General features: G+C 49.2%; 1 protein-coding gene across 1 annotated transcript in view; it reads right to left on the bottom strand.

Moving 5' to 3' along the window:
- The window catches only part of LOC104395966 (keratin, type II cytoskeletal 1-like), a 26,045-nt gene continuing 12,095 nt past the window's right edge, over positions 1-13,950 (bottom strand). Inside the window, exons 8-9 of the mRNA XM_010005734.1 lie at positions 168-388; positions 1-37 (exon numbers count right to left, since the gene is read on the bottom strand). Coding sequence (XP_010004036.1) covers positions 1-37; positions 168-388 — 258 coding nt within the window. The remainder of the gene's footprint in view (positions 38-167; positions 389-13,950) is intronic.

The raw sequence follows: 13,950 nt of genomic DNA, 5'->3' as shown, positions 1-13,950 counted from the left end.
TTACTTACACACTCTCACTGGGCTCCCACGGTGTATCCTGAAGGGCAAGAAGGTCACAAGATTATCCATCACATAACTAGCACTTCTAGCTTTTTCCAGCCTCCTTGTCTCTGTTGAAGAGTCCAAAGGACTGAGCACCACCTACACATGGTTGTAGCAGTACCCACCTGCTCTCTTCACCCTCCAGTAGAGTCTTGTACGTTGCAATCTCAATATCCAGGGCCAGTTTGACGTTCAGCAGCTCCTGGTAATCCCGCAGCATGCAAGCCAGCTCATCCTTGGCCTTCTGGAGGGCATTTTGCAGCTCCACATGCTTCTCCCGGGCATCTTTCAGGGCACAGTCCCCACGCTGCTCAACATCACAAATGGAGGTTTGCAGGCAGGAGACCTGTCAGGGCAGGCACAAGTCTCACTTTCCCTGCCTTCTTTCTTGTCATACACACATTTGAAAGAGAAATTGTCCCTTCTTTTGAATGTCCCAAACTGGGAAGGATTGAGATTTTTTTAAGGAAAGCCAAATGTTTCCAAAATCAAATCTTAATTCTCAAATACTACAGAAAGGCTGAGCATGTCCCTGTAGTGCCAGACTGTGTTTAATATTTGTTTTGAGGATACCAATAATTTGTTCTAATTTGAACTAATAATTAAGGTTTTTCATTATTTGCCGTTATAAATTATATAATGAATTGGATGGTCTGAAAGTTGTACAAGTTTCTATGGGTGCTGAATTACTGGTGAGTCATAATTCTACCCTGCCTATTGGGTGCTTTGAACCTGCGTCAGAAGCATTGTCTCCTGCCAGAATTTTTGCTGGAGCAATTTTAGCAATTTTCCAAGTGGCTGTAGCTAATCCAAAGATCTAATTTGGCACAATTAGTTCTTTGCAATATTCAAAAGAATCCAGCAAAAAATAGGTCATCAGATAATTCTTTATCCCTACTCAGCACTGGTAAGATCTTCCCTAGGCCAATGGAAAGCATGTGAGAAAATGGTCTTCAACTAAAATGAAATAAATGCCACAGAGATGAAAATGTGACTTGAGATGTCACATCTAGGAGATGCAGCGGGTCATTACGAGCTGTTTTACCTGCTTCTTCACATTTTCAAAGTCACACTGCCTGCTCTGGATCACAAAACTCAGCTCTTCCATCTCCTGCAGGTGGGAATTCAGTTCCTCACAATGTCTCCTCTTTGTCTCCTCAAGCTCTTGACACTGGTTGTAGGAAAAGAGAGAGGTGGCAAGTAATGCAGTGTGTGTAGCCAAGGAGCCTTGCCTCTGTTTCCAAAGTGAATTCAACTATCTGTAGGAAAGTCCCCCTGACTTTTAAGCTCCTGAGACTTTCAGCAGCAAATGGAGCTGCACTTCTCACTGTTCAGCTCATCCACAACACCCCCCCACCACCACCACTTCATTCCAACCATGTCCAAGTCCTGTCCCATTGCCCTGTATCTGCTTTGGGCATGTTCTCCTGTCAGTGAGACCCCATCCAGTTTAGCAGGATGGGAAATTGCGTCCAGAAGTTACATAGCAAAGACAGAAAGAAAAAAAAAAATACCATCTACTACTTTTGACAGAGAATTACAGATATGTCACTGGATGCCACAGCTTACCCTTGTTCTGTACAAGGAATCCAGCTCTGCCTTGCTTCTCTGAGCTCTGTCCTCAAGCCAGCAGTCAACACTCTGGAGGACACCCCCCATGTCCAGGCCCCGACTGTTGTCCATTCTCACGACGACAGAGGTGTCACAGGGACTTCTGTCCAGCTCAGCCATTTCCTAGAAGCCATGTGAAGTGGCAGTGAGCTGTCCCTGGATTTCTGATCTCACCCTCCAGAGGAAGTAACACCATCACTGAGGGTTTGTCCTGAGACACAACCCAGGATATTACACTAGATTTAATCACACATGCAGCTTGAGGGGGTTTTTGAGATCTCAAAGTTGCCCTTATCTGGGATTCCCATTGCCTCCAACCTTGGGAGAGTTTGATCACTGGAGCACCTCTCCTATGAAGACAGGCTGGGAGAGTTGGGGTGTTCAGCCGCGAGAAGAGAAGGCTCCAGGGAGACCTTAGAGCACCTTCCAGTGCCTGAAGGGGCTCCAGGAAAGCTGGGGAGGGACTTGGGACAAAGGCAGGAGGGATGGGACGAGGAGGAAGGGCTGGAAGTGGGGAGATGGACGTTGGAGATGAGAAGGAAATTCTTCCTTGGGAGGCTGGAGAGACCCTGGCCCAGGTTGCCCAGGGAAGCTGTGGCTGCCCCATCCCTGGCAGTGTTGAAGGGCAGGTTGGATGGGGCTTGGAGCAGCCTGGGCTGGTGGGAGGCATCCCTGCCCATGCAGGGGGGTTAGATCTAAATGATCTTTAAAGTCCCTTCCAACCCAAACCATCCCATGATTCTATTACTGGTTTAATCAGGCCTCAATCAATGCAGACAAGGAGCAGCTGGTAGGCACAGCTGCCACCAAGCAAGGTTGGGAAAGGGGCATCCATACCTGAGCAGAAACACATTTCAGGAGCTCCATCTCCTGCTTTAGGGTTTCCAGCTTTGCTTCCAGCTCTGCCTTGGTCAAACAGACACAGTCTGCATCCTGAAATAGTTCCCAAACATTTAGAAGTGAAAATAGTGCCTATGTGGAGACCTAAAGCAATTTCATTTTATTTTTAGTGTAAGAATTTTCATTTCAGTAATGTAATTGGAAGCTCAGATATTCCCTAAGCAGCAAAAGCTGATGGGTCCCAAAAACATGTACAACATTGCTGAGTTCTTGCTTGAAAAACGTCATTAGGGCTGCCTGTCAGTTAAATGTATCTTCTGTGCTAAAGGACAGAGATTCAGTGCTCTCTGGCAATATTCTGTGTACTCTAGGTGACCCTGCTCTGGCAGGGGGGTTGGACTAGATGATCTCTTGAGGTCCCTTCCAGCCCCTAAGATTCTATGATTCTATGATGTTCTTCTGTATCCACACTTGTCCAATGATCTGCAAGAAGCAAATCAGAGGAAACTCACTGGACCTCTGCATCCAACCCCTCCACTCATCCCTGCTCCTCACTGTCCTGGTTTGAGCCAGGATGGAGCAAATTTTCTTTTTACTGATTTTTTTTCCCTTCAGTGAGCTCTCTTTGCACTAGCAGGAAGTTTTCCAGCCAGTGAACTGATAACACAATGTTTGTGTTACTGCTGAGACACCAAGGTCACTTTGCTCTACTTGCTGAATCTGCAGCCTCAGATGCTAGAGGACCAGAAGAGTCATATCTGTAACCCCCATAGGGAGGAGTGGACTAGATGGACAGCAACACTGACCAAAGTATTCCATTCCATGTATCTATGTGGTCAGGGATCATGGATTCAAGCCCCTTCCTGCTTCTTCTCCCCTCCTCTCCCGTTTATGGCTGATGTCCTGGGAGGACTCCATCCATCCCTGTTGATCCCCAGGCCCATGCATCCCTGCCCCTCATCACTGTCCCCTCAGCTCCTGTCTGCTCCGCCCTCTCTCCAGGATATTTTGGGGTTGCTCACAGCTCAGGCGATGCCGGGGGAGCTGCTGGGGGTGGGGGGAGGGTTTGCATATTCCTGAACACACTTGTATATAACTGTACGTATCTTTTTTTATCATTAGTATTTAATTAGACCTGTCTAGTTTAGTTTTCAATCCAGAAAGTCTTTCTCTCCTTGTCCTCCCTCCTTTCCCTATCTGGCTGGGAGGGGGAGGGGATGGAGAACATTATTGTTGCTGGTTTAATTGCTGATCCTGAGTCAAACCAGGACACTCACCTTCTTCAGTAACACAAACTCATTCTCAGCTGTTGTGCGTCTGTTTGTTTCCTGCTCATACCTGTTGGGGAAGAGAAGAGGCTGGTTACTGGGTCATTCCCAGACTGGAGTCCTTGTACATTGGGGTATTGAGGGGCCAGGGTGCTTTTGGAGCTCACCCTTTGGACCTCAGAGAGAAGTCAATTGATACAGACAACAGAAACATTGGACCAGCTGCCCCGTGAATGGTTTCTGCTCACTCACTTGCATCTGAGCTCCTCAACAAGCTTCTCCATGTTGTTCAGCTCAGGCTCCATCTGCTCCCTCTCCTGCAGCAGCGAGTCCAGCTGCCTCTGCAGGCTGCGAATGAAGCTGTTGAGGACATGCTTGATATTCTTCTGGGATGGCAGGACCTGCTTTTGGAGTAGGTCCCATTTGGTGGCCAGCACCCTGTTCTGCTGCTCCTGATGCTGCACCTGCGTTCAGAAAGCAAAGCCACCTCCTTCAGGCTCAGGCTTAGGTGCATTGTGTGTGGACCAGACCATGTGGGGGGAATGAGGCGTCTTCTCTTCAGAGTCAATGCTCCAGGGGCTCATTGTGATTTGAAGGGGACAAGAAGACAAAATGGGGCTACTGCAATTTCATAACCCTGTAATCCTGGAGGAAACTGGGCATGCTGCTCTCCATTCTCCAAGGAAGCCCCAGGCAGCACAGCCTTTGTGGCAGCTACAGAAAGCATAGAATATTTTAATTGATCTGCCTATCAATTGGCTGGTAGTGGAAACCATCATTTATTGATAGGAGACAATCCAAAATTGCAAGGTCTAGCTGCACAGAGAGAAGTCAACTCTATAGAAGCTCAGTAAGATACTGTGGAGGAACAGCTCCCTGCCACTATTAATAATAAGACCAGATGCTGCTTATCAAAGCACGTAAACCAGATTAATACATTATCAGCCAGATCTGCACTTGCAGCTCATGGTACTGGAGTCATGTTGCTATGATCAGCATGAGGCTCATGCAGTAGGATGAGAGAAGGAGGGGAATCAAAGACCTGAGCACAAAATGTTTCCTTTGCACTTAAACCTCATAGTTTCATTGAACAGTTTGGTTTGGAAAGGACCTTAAAGATCATCTAGACCCAACCCCTCTGCATGGGCAGGGACACCTCCCACCAGATCAGGTTGCTCAAGGCGCATCCAACCTGTCCTTGAATATTTCCAGGGAGGGGGAAGCCACAACCTCCCTGTTCCAGTCTCTCACCACCCTCATAGTGAAGAATTTCCTACTAATGTCCAATCTCAATCTCCCCACTTCCAGTTTCAAGCCCTTCCTCCTCATCCCATCCCTTCTGCCCTTGTCCCAGGTCCCTCCCCAGCTTTCCTGGAGCCCCTTCAGGCACTGGAAGCTGCTCTAAGGTGACCCTGGGGTATTCTCTTCTCCAGGCTGAACACCCCAACTCTCCCAGCCTGTCCTCATCATTCCTTTGAGTCTTGGCTCAGCTCTCACCTTGCCAATCAAAGCAGCAAACTGGTTATTGAGGCTCCTCATCTGTTCTCTCTCCTGCTTTCGAATGTGCCGGATTTCAGGGTTGAGCTCCACCTCGAGGGGCTGCAGGAGGCTCTGGCTGATGTGAACCACACAGATCCCTTCCCTTCCGCAGCTCCTGCCGTGGAAACCCAACCTGTGACTCCCACCATCACTGCTGGTGTGGATGTCCCTGCACCCCCAGCCTCCACAGAGCCCCTGCGTCAGAATAAATCCATTGATACCTGGCTGTGTGTGGGAGGCTCTGGCTGCTGTGGTTCCAGGCTCCGGATCCTCTTCCAAACATTGCAGCAGAGGGGGAAGTGCTGCGTCGACAGCGGCTCATGCCACTGACAGCAGAAAATGACGAGAAAAACTTTCTTCCCTGGAAAGACCTTCCAGCTGACAGCTGCTGGCTCATGCTGGCAGAGGCTGTGGAGGGGAAGAGGCTGGAGGAGAGAAGAGCCTGCAGCTCAGAAAGGGGCCCCTCTGCTCTGACACCCCCCAGCACCTCCTTTATACACATCTCAGAACTAGGGCTTGGTTGATGCAGAGGAATAATTTGGCGTTTTCCAGGGGTTTGCCTTGCCTGGCAGCAATTTCAAGGTTTAAATATGCAAAGCAATGCATGACACTGAACATTTGTGAAATCCTATGGAATTTACTATTTTTAAAAAACTTTGTTTGCATACTCAGCTTGAAGGATCCCATGGGCTGGGTTTTGTGAGGATTCTTCTTTTGCTTTAGCTTGTCCATGAGGTACAGCCAAAGGCAGCCCAGTGCTTGGAAACTGGGCACCATAGTGTGGACTGGGCACATAAATTTCCTTGCTGTGCTACTAGAGGGTAAAATACTTCTTTTTTATAAATAGGCCATAGCTCACTGAGCAGAACTCAAAGAATCATGGAATGGTTTGAGTTGGCAGGGATCTTAAAGATCATCTAGTCCTGACCCCCTGCATGGGCAGGGACACCTCCCACCATTCCAGGCTGCTCCAAGCCCCATCCAACCTGCCCTTCAACACTGCCCAGGATGGGGCAGCCACAGCTTCCCTGGGCTACCTGGGCCAGGCTCTCACCACCCTCACAAAGAAGAATTTCTTCCTAATGTCCAACCTAAATCTCCCCTCTTCCAGTTTAAAGCCATCACCCCTTGTCGTATCAGTCAATGCCCTTGTCCCAAGTCCCTCCTCAGCTTTCCTGGAGCCCCTTCAGGCACTGGAAGGTGCTCTAAGGTCTTCCTGGAACCTTCTCTTCTCCAGGCTGAACATCCCCAACTCTCTCAGCCTTTGTCCACAGCAGAGCTGCTCCAGCCCTCTGATCATCTTCATGACCTCCTCTGGACTTGCTCCAGGAGAGCTCCATGTCCTTCTAGTACTGGGGGCTCCTCAGCTGGATGCACCTCTCCAGGTGGGGTCTCATGACTGTCATGAGTAGAGGAGGAGAATCCCCTCCCTTGACCTGCTGGCCACACTTCTTTTGATGCAGCCCAGGACATGGTTGTCTTTCTGGGCATCTCCTCTAACTTTTGTTGCCAGGCCTGACAAGCATGTCAGAGATGTTGCTCTCCAAAGAACCTTCCTCTTCTTCATTGAGTCCAAGAAGGTGTCAAGTGACCAGCTCAGACCTGGATGCTCAAGTTTCAGAAGAATAAATAAATTAGTGTAGTTGCATTTTCTTGTTAAGCCTTTGGCTCTGGTTGTGTAGAACACTTCAGAAAATGAGAAAATAACCTAGAAAATAGAAGGTCAGTCACAGGGCTTTTAATTGGACACTTGTTAATCAGTTGATTGGAAACAGGGGTGGGCTTGGCCTTCGTGGGCAAGTTATGAATGCACCAGCAATCAGAATCCTGAAAAAAACCCTTATTCATGCAGCTGCTGAAAGGCTACTCTCTTACTGTCCTTTCTCTTTGAGTTTGTGAGGTATCCCTGGGGATACCTCGCAGCAAATAAAAAGGAGTTAATAATGTTGCTTGACAGACAGGGAAGAAAAGTCTGATACGTTGAATAAAGTTGCCAAGAGCCTCACAACACTCCAGAGGTGGAGCCAAGATTCCATCTCTGTCCTTGTGGCTTCTGGCCAAATTCTCTTTCAAAACAGAAATGCGAGGGGTTTCATTTCAGATGGCTGGAAAGAAATGGGTTTCCCCTGCTGTTATGCCACACTAATCCCTAACTTTTTCTACAGGCTCAAACCTTGGCCAGTGTTTTTCTGGCAATTAAATATTTAAGCATTTTGAATTCCCAGTGAATGGTTTTGTATTTTCTGTGCTCATTTCTTTCCTGGGCTTTGCAGGGATTTTTTTTTTAATGTTGGGGATGTTTGGTTTTTTTTGCTCTCTGGGCTGGTTTGAAGGGGCTTTTTCACCACCTTTCGCAAGAAGGCTGATGAAAAGCAAAACTGATTACCAGAAACCTTGCTGGCATTCTGTCTTCAAGAGCAGCTGATGCCAAAGTTTTCCTTGTACCTCATTATCTGTAAATGTTCTGCCCTGGAACAGCTTGCCCTTAGCCCAGCAAGAGAGATAATTGATGGGATGAAGTAGCTGGAAAGACAACTAGCTTAATTGCAGGATCTTGACAGCACTATCAATTACACCTACACCCAGAAGAGCAGGAGTGATTGAAGTCCTGGGTGTCTCACTTGGCTTCTTAAATACAGGCAGAGGCCATGGCAATCCCAGCTGGAAGAGCAGGATTGGAGCCCAGGAGGAGGGAGCTTGGCCTGGAGCTGCTCTGACTCAACCTTCAGTTTGTGCTTCCAGTTTGTCTCTCCTTGGTCTCCCACTGAAGCCCCTTGCTGCATCTTCATGGCCCCATGACAAGGTACCATGATGGTTTTCCTGAGCAGGGGTGACTGATCTCACAGCCCTCTGCCAGGCTCTGCTGCTGGTGAAGATAGTTTGGGTCCTTTCAAGCAAGAGTTAGCTCAGGGCTGTGTTTCCTTGCTGTGGTTGAAGGGCCATGGGTGGTTTAAAATGTTTTACTCCCATAGATACACTTTGATAAGCAAAACTTCTGAACTTAGGTTTTCACACCCCCAGATACTGTGAAAGGTTCATCCATCTGGATAAGCCTTATGCCTCAGTCTAGATGTCCCCTAATGACCCTAAGTCCCCAAAAGGCAGATGGTGCCACCTGATGCAACCCTTGGGCTGTTCTCAGCTGCTCAGCTGAGGCTGTAGTTTAGAGAATCACAAGGTCAGCTCTGCCTTCTCCTCCCAACATCATCTCATCCCACCCAACTTGCTGTAGAAGACAGTCTTCAGATTTAAAATGCACCACATTTTCTCCAGACACCTCCATCCAGTTGATGGAACTTGGCGTATAAATACCAGAGCAATTGTGTTTGCTGCACAAACAGCAGAGGGAGGGTTCCATGTGTATGTGGGCACCACGGAGTAGTAGGTCCCAGGAGAATCACAGCTCATTAATTTACTTCTAACCACCAGGAATTTTGGAAAGAGGTCCAGCAATGAGGACAGGAGGCCCACAGTTTCCATGGTGCTACAACTGTAGTAGCCCTGACTAATTTCACAGGATTTTTTGCAAAGTCAATCAGGAGGGAATATCTTGTTCTGGCCACATCTGCACAATCAAGTGGGCTCAAGCCCAAACTCCATCAGCCAGAGAGAGAGTGGGAGACCTGGCACAAGAACCAGTTCTACACCACTGTGGTTCAACTCTTTTCTCCCACTAGGTGGTGGTGTCTAATGTCTCTTGAGCTTTCCTCTCCACGTTGCTTTTCAGTTGGGCTCTTGGTGGTCACTGGAGCCTGTTCCCACCTAGGAGTTCAATGCCCAGAAACCTCTCAGGGCTTGCTTACAGCTGGAGAGAGCTCTATTTAGAAGCCAGGACAGCAAAGGACCAACAAGGTCCCCAGCCGTTGTGAGACAGTGAGATTTCATGGGGGTTTGTGTTCTGAGGTTGACTATGAGCCTGGCATGTTTGGTAATATACACGTGCACCCAGTAATGCACCTTTGGCAGTAAAACAACACTGGGGTATTTACCACCAGCATTAATGACAACTGATCCACTGTCATCTTCTTTGCCACCTTGATGTCCTCGCATACCTGAAAGCCTGTTCATCATGGAATCATAGAATGGTTTGGGTTGGAAGGGACCTTAAAGACCATCCAGTTCCAACCCCCCTGCATGGGCAGGGACACCTCCCACCAGCCCAGGCTGCTCCAAGCCCCATCCAACCTGCCCTTCAACACTGCCAGGGATGGGGCAGCCACAACCTCCCTGGGCAACCTGTTCCAGCATCTCACCACCGCAACAGGAAAGGACTTTTTCCTAATGTCCAACCTGAATCTCCCCTCTTTAAGCTTTAAGACCATTGCCCCTTGTCCTCTCACTACACACCTGTGTAAAAAGCCTCACCCCAGCTTTCTTGTAGGCCCCCTTCAGATAATGGAAACTTGCTCTAATGAAGCCTCCTCTTCTCTAGGCTGAACAACCCCAACTTCCTCAGCCTGTCTTCACAGGGGAGATGCTCCAGCCCTCTGATCATATTCATGGCCTCCTCTGGACATGCTTGAGGAGCTCTATGTCCTTTTTATGTTCATCACATCAGTGCTCCTGGAGGCTCAGCTGTGCCTCAGCACAGGGTGTCAGCAGACACCTTCTGTCAGTGTCACAGCCTGAGCATGTTTGCAGGGCTGTGATGACACATGTCCCAAGACATTAACTGACATTCATCTGAAGGCCCCATCTTCTTCTTATTCTGATGACTTCAGCACAGCCCTTGAACCTCAACAATCAGAATATCTGGGGGCACAGCCTTAGGCAGTTTCTCTTGGGGCATCTTCAGTCAAAAATGCGGGGGCAATATCTAACTGACATCAGCAACTCAGTGTTGAGACAACAAGGAATCAGCAGGGGATATGGACACTGCATCTCTGGTGGCCACTTCCCACCCTCCATGTGCTGTGGTGGGGGAAGGAAAATCATCTGCTTGATCATCCCAGTTCAAATCTCTATGGTCCAAAGACATGAACCTCAGCCTTGGTCATAATAGGGCTGTGGGGAATGGTGCATCTTCTCTCCCCCCACATAAGACTAAATACACAAGTTCTTCACAGATACTAGCAGGAGTTGAACCACACAATTGCTGAAGGAAAGGAACAGCAACAATTAAGCACTTAAAAAATAATTTCTCTTTACACAGCTGGAATCCTGGCCCAGATTTTTCACTCCCACTTAAAAAGAGATAGTTTTATGTGGAAGGAGGTGCCAGAACACTCATCTCCAGAAACCAGACATATGATTATAGGTTAGCTGACAAGCAGAACAGGTTTTGACATCCCCTTCCAAACCATTCCTTTGCTAAATATACTACCAGCGTGTAAACAGTACTTAAAACAACTTAGTGGAAATGCTGACCAAGCCTTTCACAGGAGTTGGGGGTTAACAATCTCTTTTCTAAGCTGGTCTCCCAGGCTCCTGTTATAGTCAGATGAAACAGATGGTTTGTCTGATCTCCAGCAGGTGATTCATCCCGTACTAAGATAGATTCACAAATTATGTCTTTCCAATTGCCTCCAGAAGTGCCTGTTTCTCTCCGTTGACTCTACCTTCTTCCTTTTCAACCTTTCAGTCTACAAAACAGATCATAAAAAAAATCCACAGACCTGACCACAGTCTTCATATTAATTCTTTATTTCTTCTGATTAGAGATGAAAAGCTGTAGGCACCCTGTCCACATCATTAATAGTGAAACTGAAGTCTTGTAGTGTGCAGATTAAGATGCTGGGAGGGCTGGAGCAGCTCTGGAGCCAGGCTGGGAGAGTTGGGGTGTCCAGCCTGGAGAGAAGGCTCCAGGGAGACCTTAGAGCAGCTTCCAGTGCCTGAAGGGACTCCAGGAAAGCTGGGGAGGGACTTGGGCCAAGGACAGGAGGGATGGACCAAGGGAGAAGGGCTTGGAACTGGCAGTGGGGAGATAGAGGTTGGAAATGAGGAGGAACTTGTTGGCTGGGAGGGTGGGGAGAGCCTGGGCCACGGAAGCTGTGGCTGCCCCATCCCTGGAAGTGTTGAAGGGCAGGTTGGATGGGGCTTGGAGCAACCTGGTCTGGTAGGAGGTGTCCCTGACCATGCAGAGGGGTTGGATCTAGATTATTTTTAAGGTCCCTTTTAACATAAACTAGTCTGGGATTCTATCATTCTAGGATTACCTTTCACAGCTTCTACTTTTTATTGGGCAAAGGGGTTGTCTTGAGTGAAAAGTCTTATTTACTGTCTTAGACACACATGGGGGATGTTGATGCAGTTATTTATGGCTTGGATCCTGCAGACCCAAACTGTGTCAGAGGGAGATGCCAGAGCAGCCATTTGCAGGGGGAATGAGCTGTCCCAGCTGTTGGGGTGGCCTTGCCCGGCTCTTTGCAAGCCAAGGCAGACTCACAGCACCCACACACTGATCACAGAATCACAGAACCAGGGAATGCTTAAGGTTGGAGGGGCCCTTAAAGATCATCAGGTTACAACCTCCCTGCCATGAGCAGGGACACCTCCCACCAGCCCAGGCTGCACAAGCCTCCTCCAACCTGGCCTTGAACACCTCCAGGGATGAGGCAGCCACAACCTCCCTGGGCAACCTGTTCCAGCACCTTACTATCCTCAGGGTGAAGAATTTCTTCCTGATGTCCAACCTAAATCTCCCCTCTTTCAGTTTAAAACCTTCACCCCTTGTCCTGTCACTGCCCTCTCTGGTGAGAAGTCCCTCCCCAGCTTTCCTAGTTCCCCTTCAGGCACTGGAAGGCCACTATAAGGTCTCTCCAAAGCCTTCTCTTCTCCAGGCTGAACAGCCCCAACTCCCTCAGCCTGTCTTCATAGCAGAAAACGTGTCTATGGTCTTGTGTGGAATCTCAGCAGGGTTTGCTGCCACCATCTCCAAATTCCACTGTGACAGCTGACACGTGGCAGCTGGCCTGGGACTTCCAGTGTGGTGGGGGCAACAATGGCCAAGTTTAGCTGAAATGCAGCTCCAGGACCTCTCCACAGGCTGGGCACTCACAGCTGCTCTACAGGTTTCGTTCAGCCCTTTCTGGCTCCATGTCAACCTTCTGTAATTGTTTTGATGGATCTGCCACCACTTGCAGACGGGTCCAGGCTCTTCTCAGCAGTGCCCAGTGACAGGACAAGGGGCAATGGGCACAAGCTGGAGCATAGGAGGTTCAAGCTGAACAGGAGAAAAACTTCACTGTGAGGGTAATAAGAGCACTGGGACAGGCTGCCCAAAGAGGCTGTGGAGTCTCCTTCTCTGGTGACATCCCAAACCCATCTGGATGTGATCCTGTGGGATCTGCTGTGAGGGAACCTGCTCTGGCAGGGGGTTGGACTAGATGATCTCCAGTGGTCCCCTCCAACCCCCACCACTCTGTGACTGCAATTCTGTGTCTCCACAGTGGATTTCCCACCAAGCTGAGTATCTCATACCCTGACGAAGAGCTCCCCATGGGCCACCACACCCAGGACTCCTCACCGTTGGCTTTCTTTGAAAAGTGGTTAAGACAGTCCTACTGACTCTAGGCCAACTCTCCACCACCAGCTCTCAGGGGTACAACTCTCTGCCACTAACTCTGCCCTGGGACATCTCTACACCAGGACATCTCTCTGCAGATTAACAGATTACACAGGATGGTTCTGTTGTCCCAGCAGAGAGATGTCCCCATGGAGAGTGGTGATGGAGAGCTGTCTCTTCCCAGTCCTACCTTCCCTCTGACTGGGGCGAAGACATGAGATATTCCTGAAGAGGCTGTGACACTCCAGTTACCTATGTGCAGTGTTACTAAATTAAGGTGACACAGTTCTGTTGAGTTTCTGGAACAAACTTTCCCAATAATCTCAGCTGCTCTGCTCTTTAGAATTTTTGGTTGGACTTAAAGGAGGTTCTGAGAATACTTTGGAAGCCATCTTGGTTCCTCTCTTGTGGAGAACCAACCTCCACAAAAGATCTGTCTCTCAACCAAATTGACTGCGACAGAGAGACTTAAACAGACGAAAATAAGATTTAAAAAAAGGAGACACGCAACAAAGTGGGCGGTGGGTTCACACAATTAAGGACAGGAACAGCCAGCCCCACCTTGCTGTGTTTGCAGCCAGGACCCAGCTCTTGTTCCCCACCTTAGGGCTGGGAGCTGAGTGGACAAAAAGACCGATCAAACGGTCCTTGAGGGCCATTATGGGTCGTTGCCACCTCTTGTCCCCTGCTGCTGGAACAGAGGAGAGAGAAGAGAGAAGAAAGAGGAATAGGAGACCAGATAAAGGGGAGCCTTCTGTGGCTGGGAAAAGGAGATTGTTCCTGCTTTTTCTCCTGGAGCCTGCTTGCCAGGAGCTACAGGAGCTGGAGCACACCAGAAAAGCTGGGATCACTGCTCGCCCCCCAAAGCGTCCGTCATCCAGCGCTCCTCAAGCAGCCGAGGTCCAGACACAGCTCCAGCCATGTCCCTGCTGTCCCCTGGGCTGCCAAGCCACCCTAGCAACCCCAAAGCCCCAGCAACCCCAAAGCCCTGGCAGCCCCAAAGCCCCAGTAGCCCCAAGGTCCCAGCAACCCCAAAGCCCGAGCAACCCCAAAGCCCCAACACCCCAACACCCCATCACCCCAATGCCCCTGCAGACCCAAATGCCCAGCAGACCCAAAGCCCCATCACCCCAAAGCCCCCTCACC

Source organism: Chaetura pelagica, unplaced genomic scaffold (assembly GCF_000747805.2).
Source record: "Chaetura pelagica isolate M959 unplaced genomic scaffold, ChaPel_1.0 scaffold861, whole genome shotgun sequence".
NCBI lineage: Eukaryota > Metazoa > Chordata > Aves > Apodiformes > Apodidae > Chaetura > Chaetura pelagica.
This window is presented reverse-complemented; position numbering and strand designations above follow the sequence as displayed.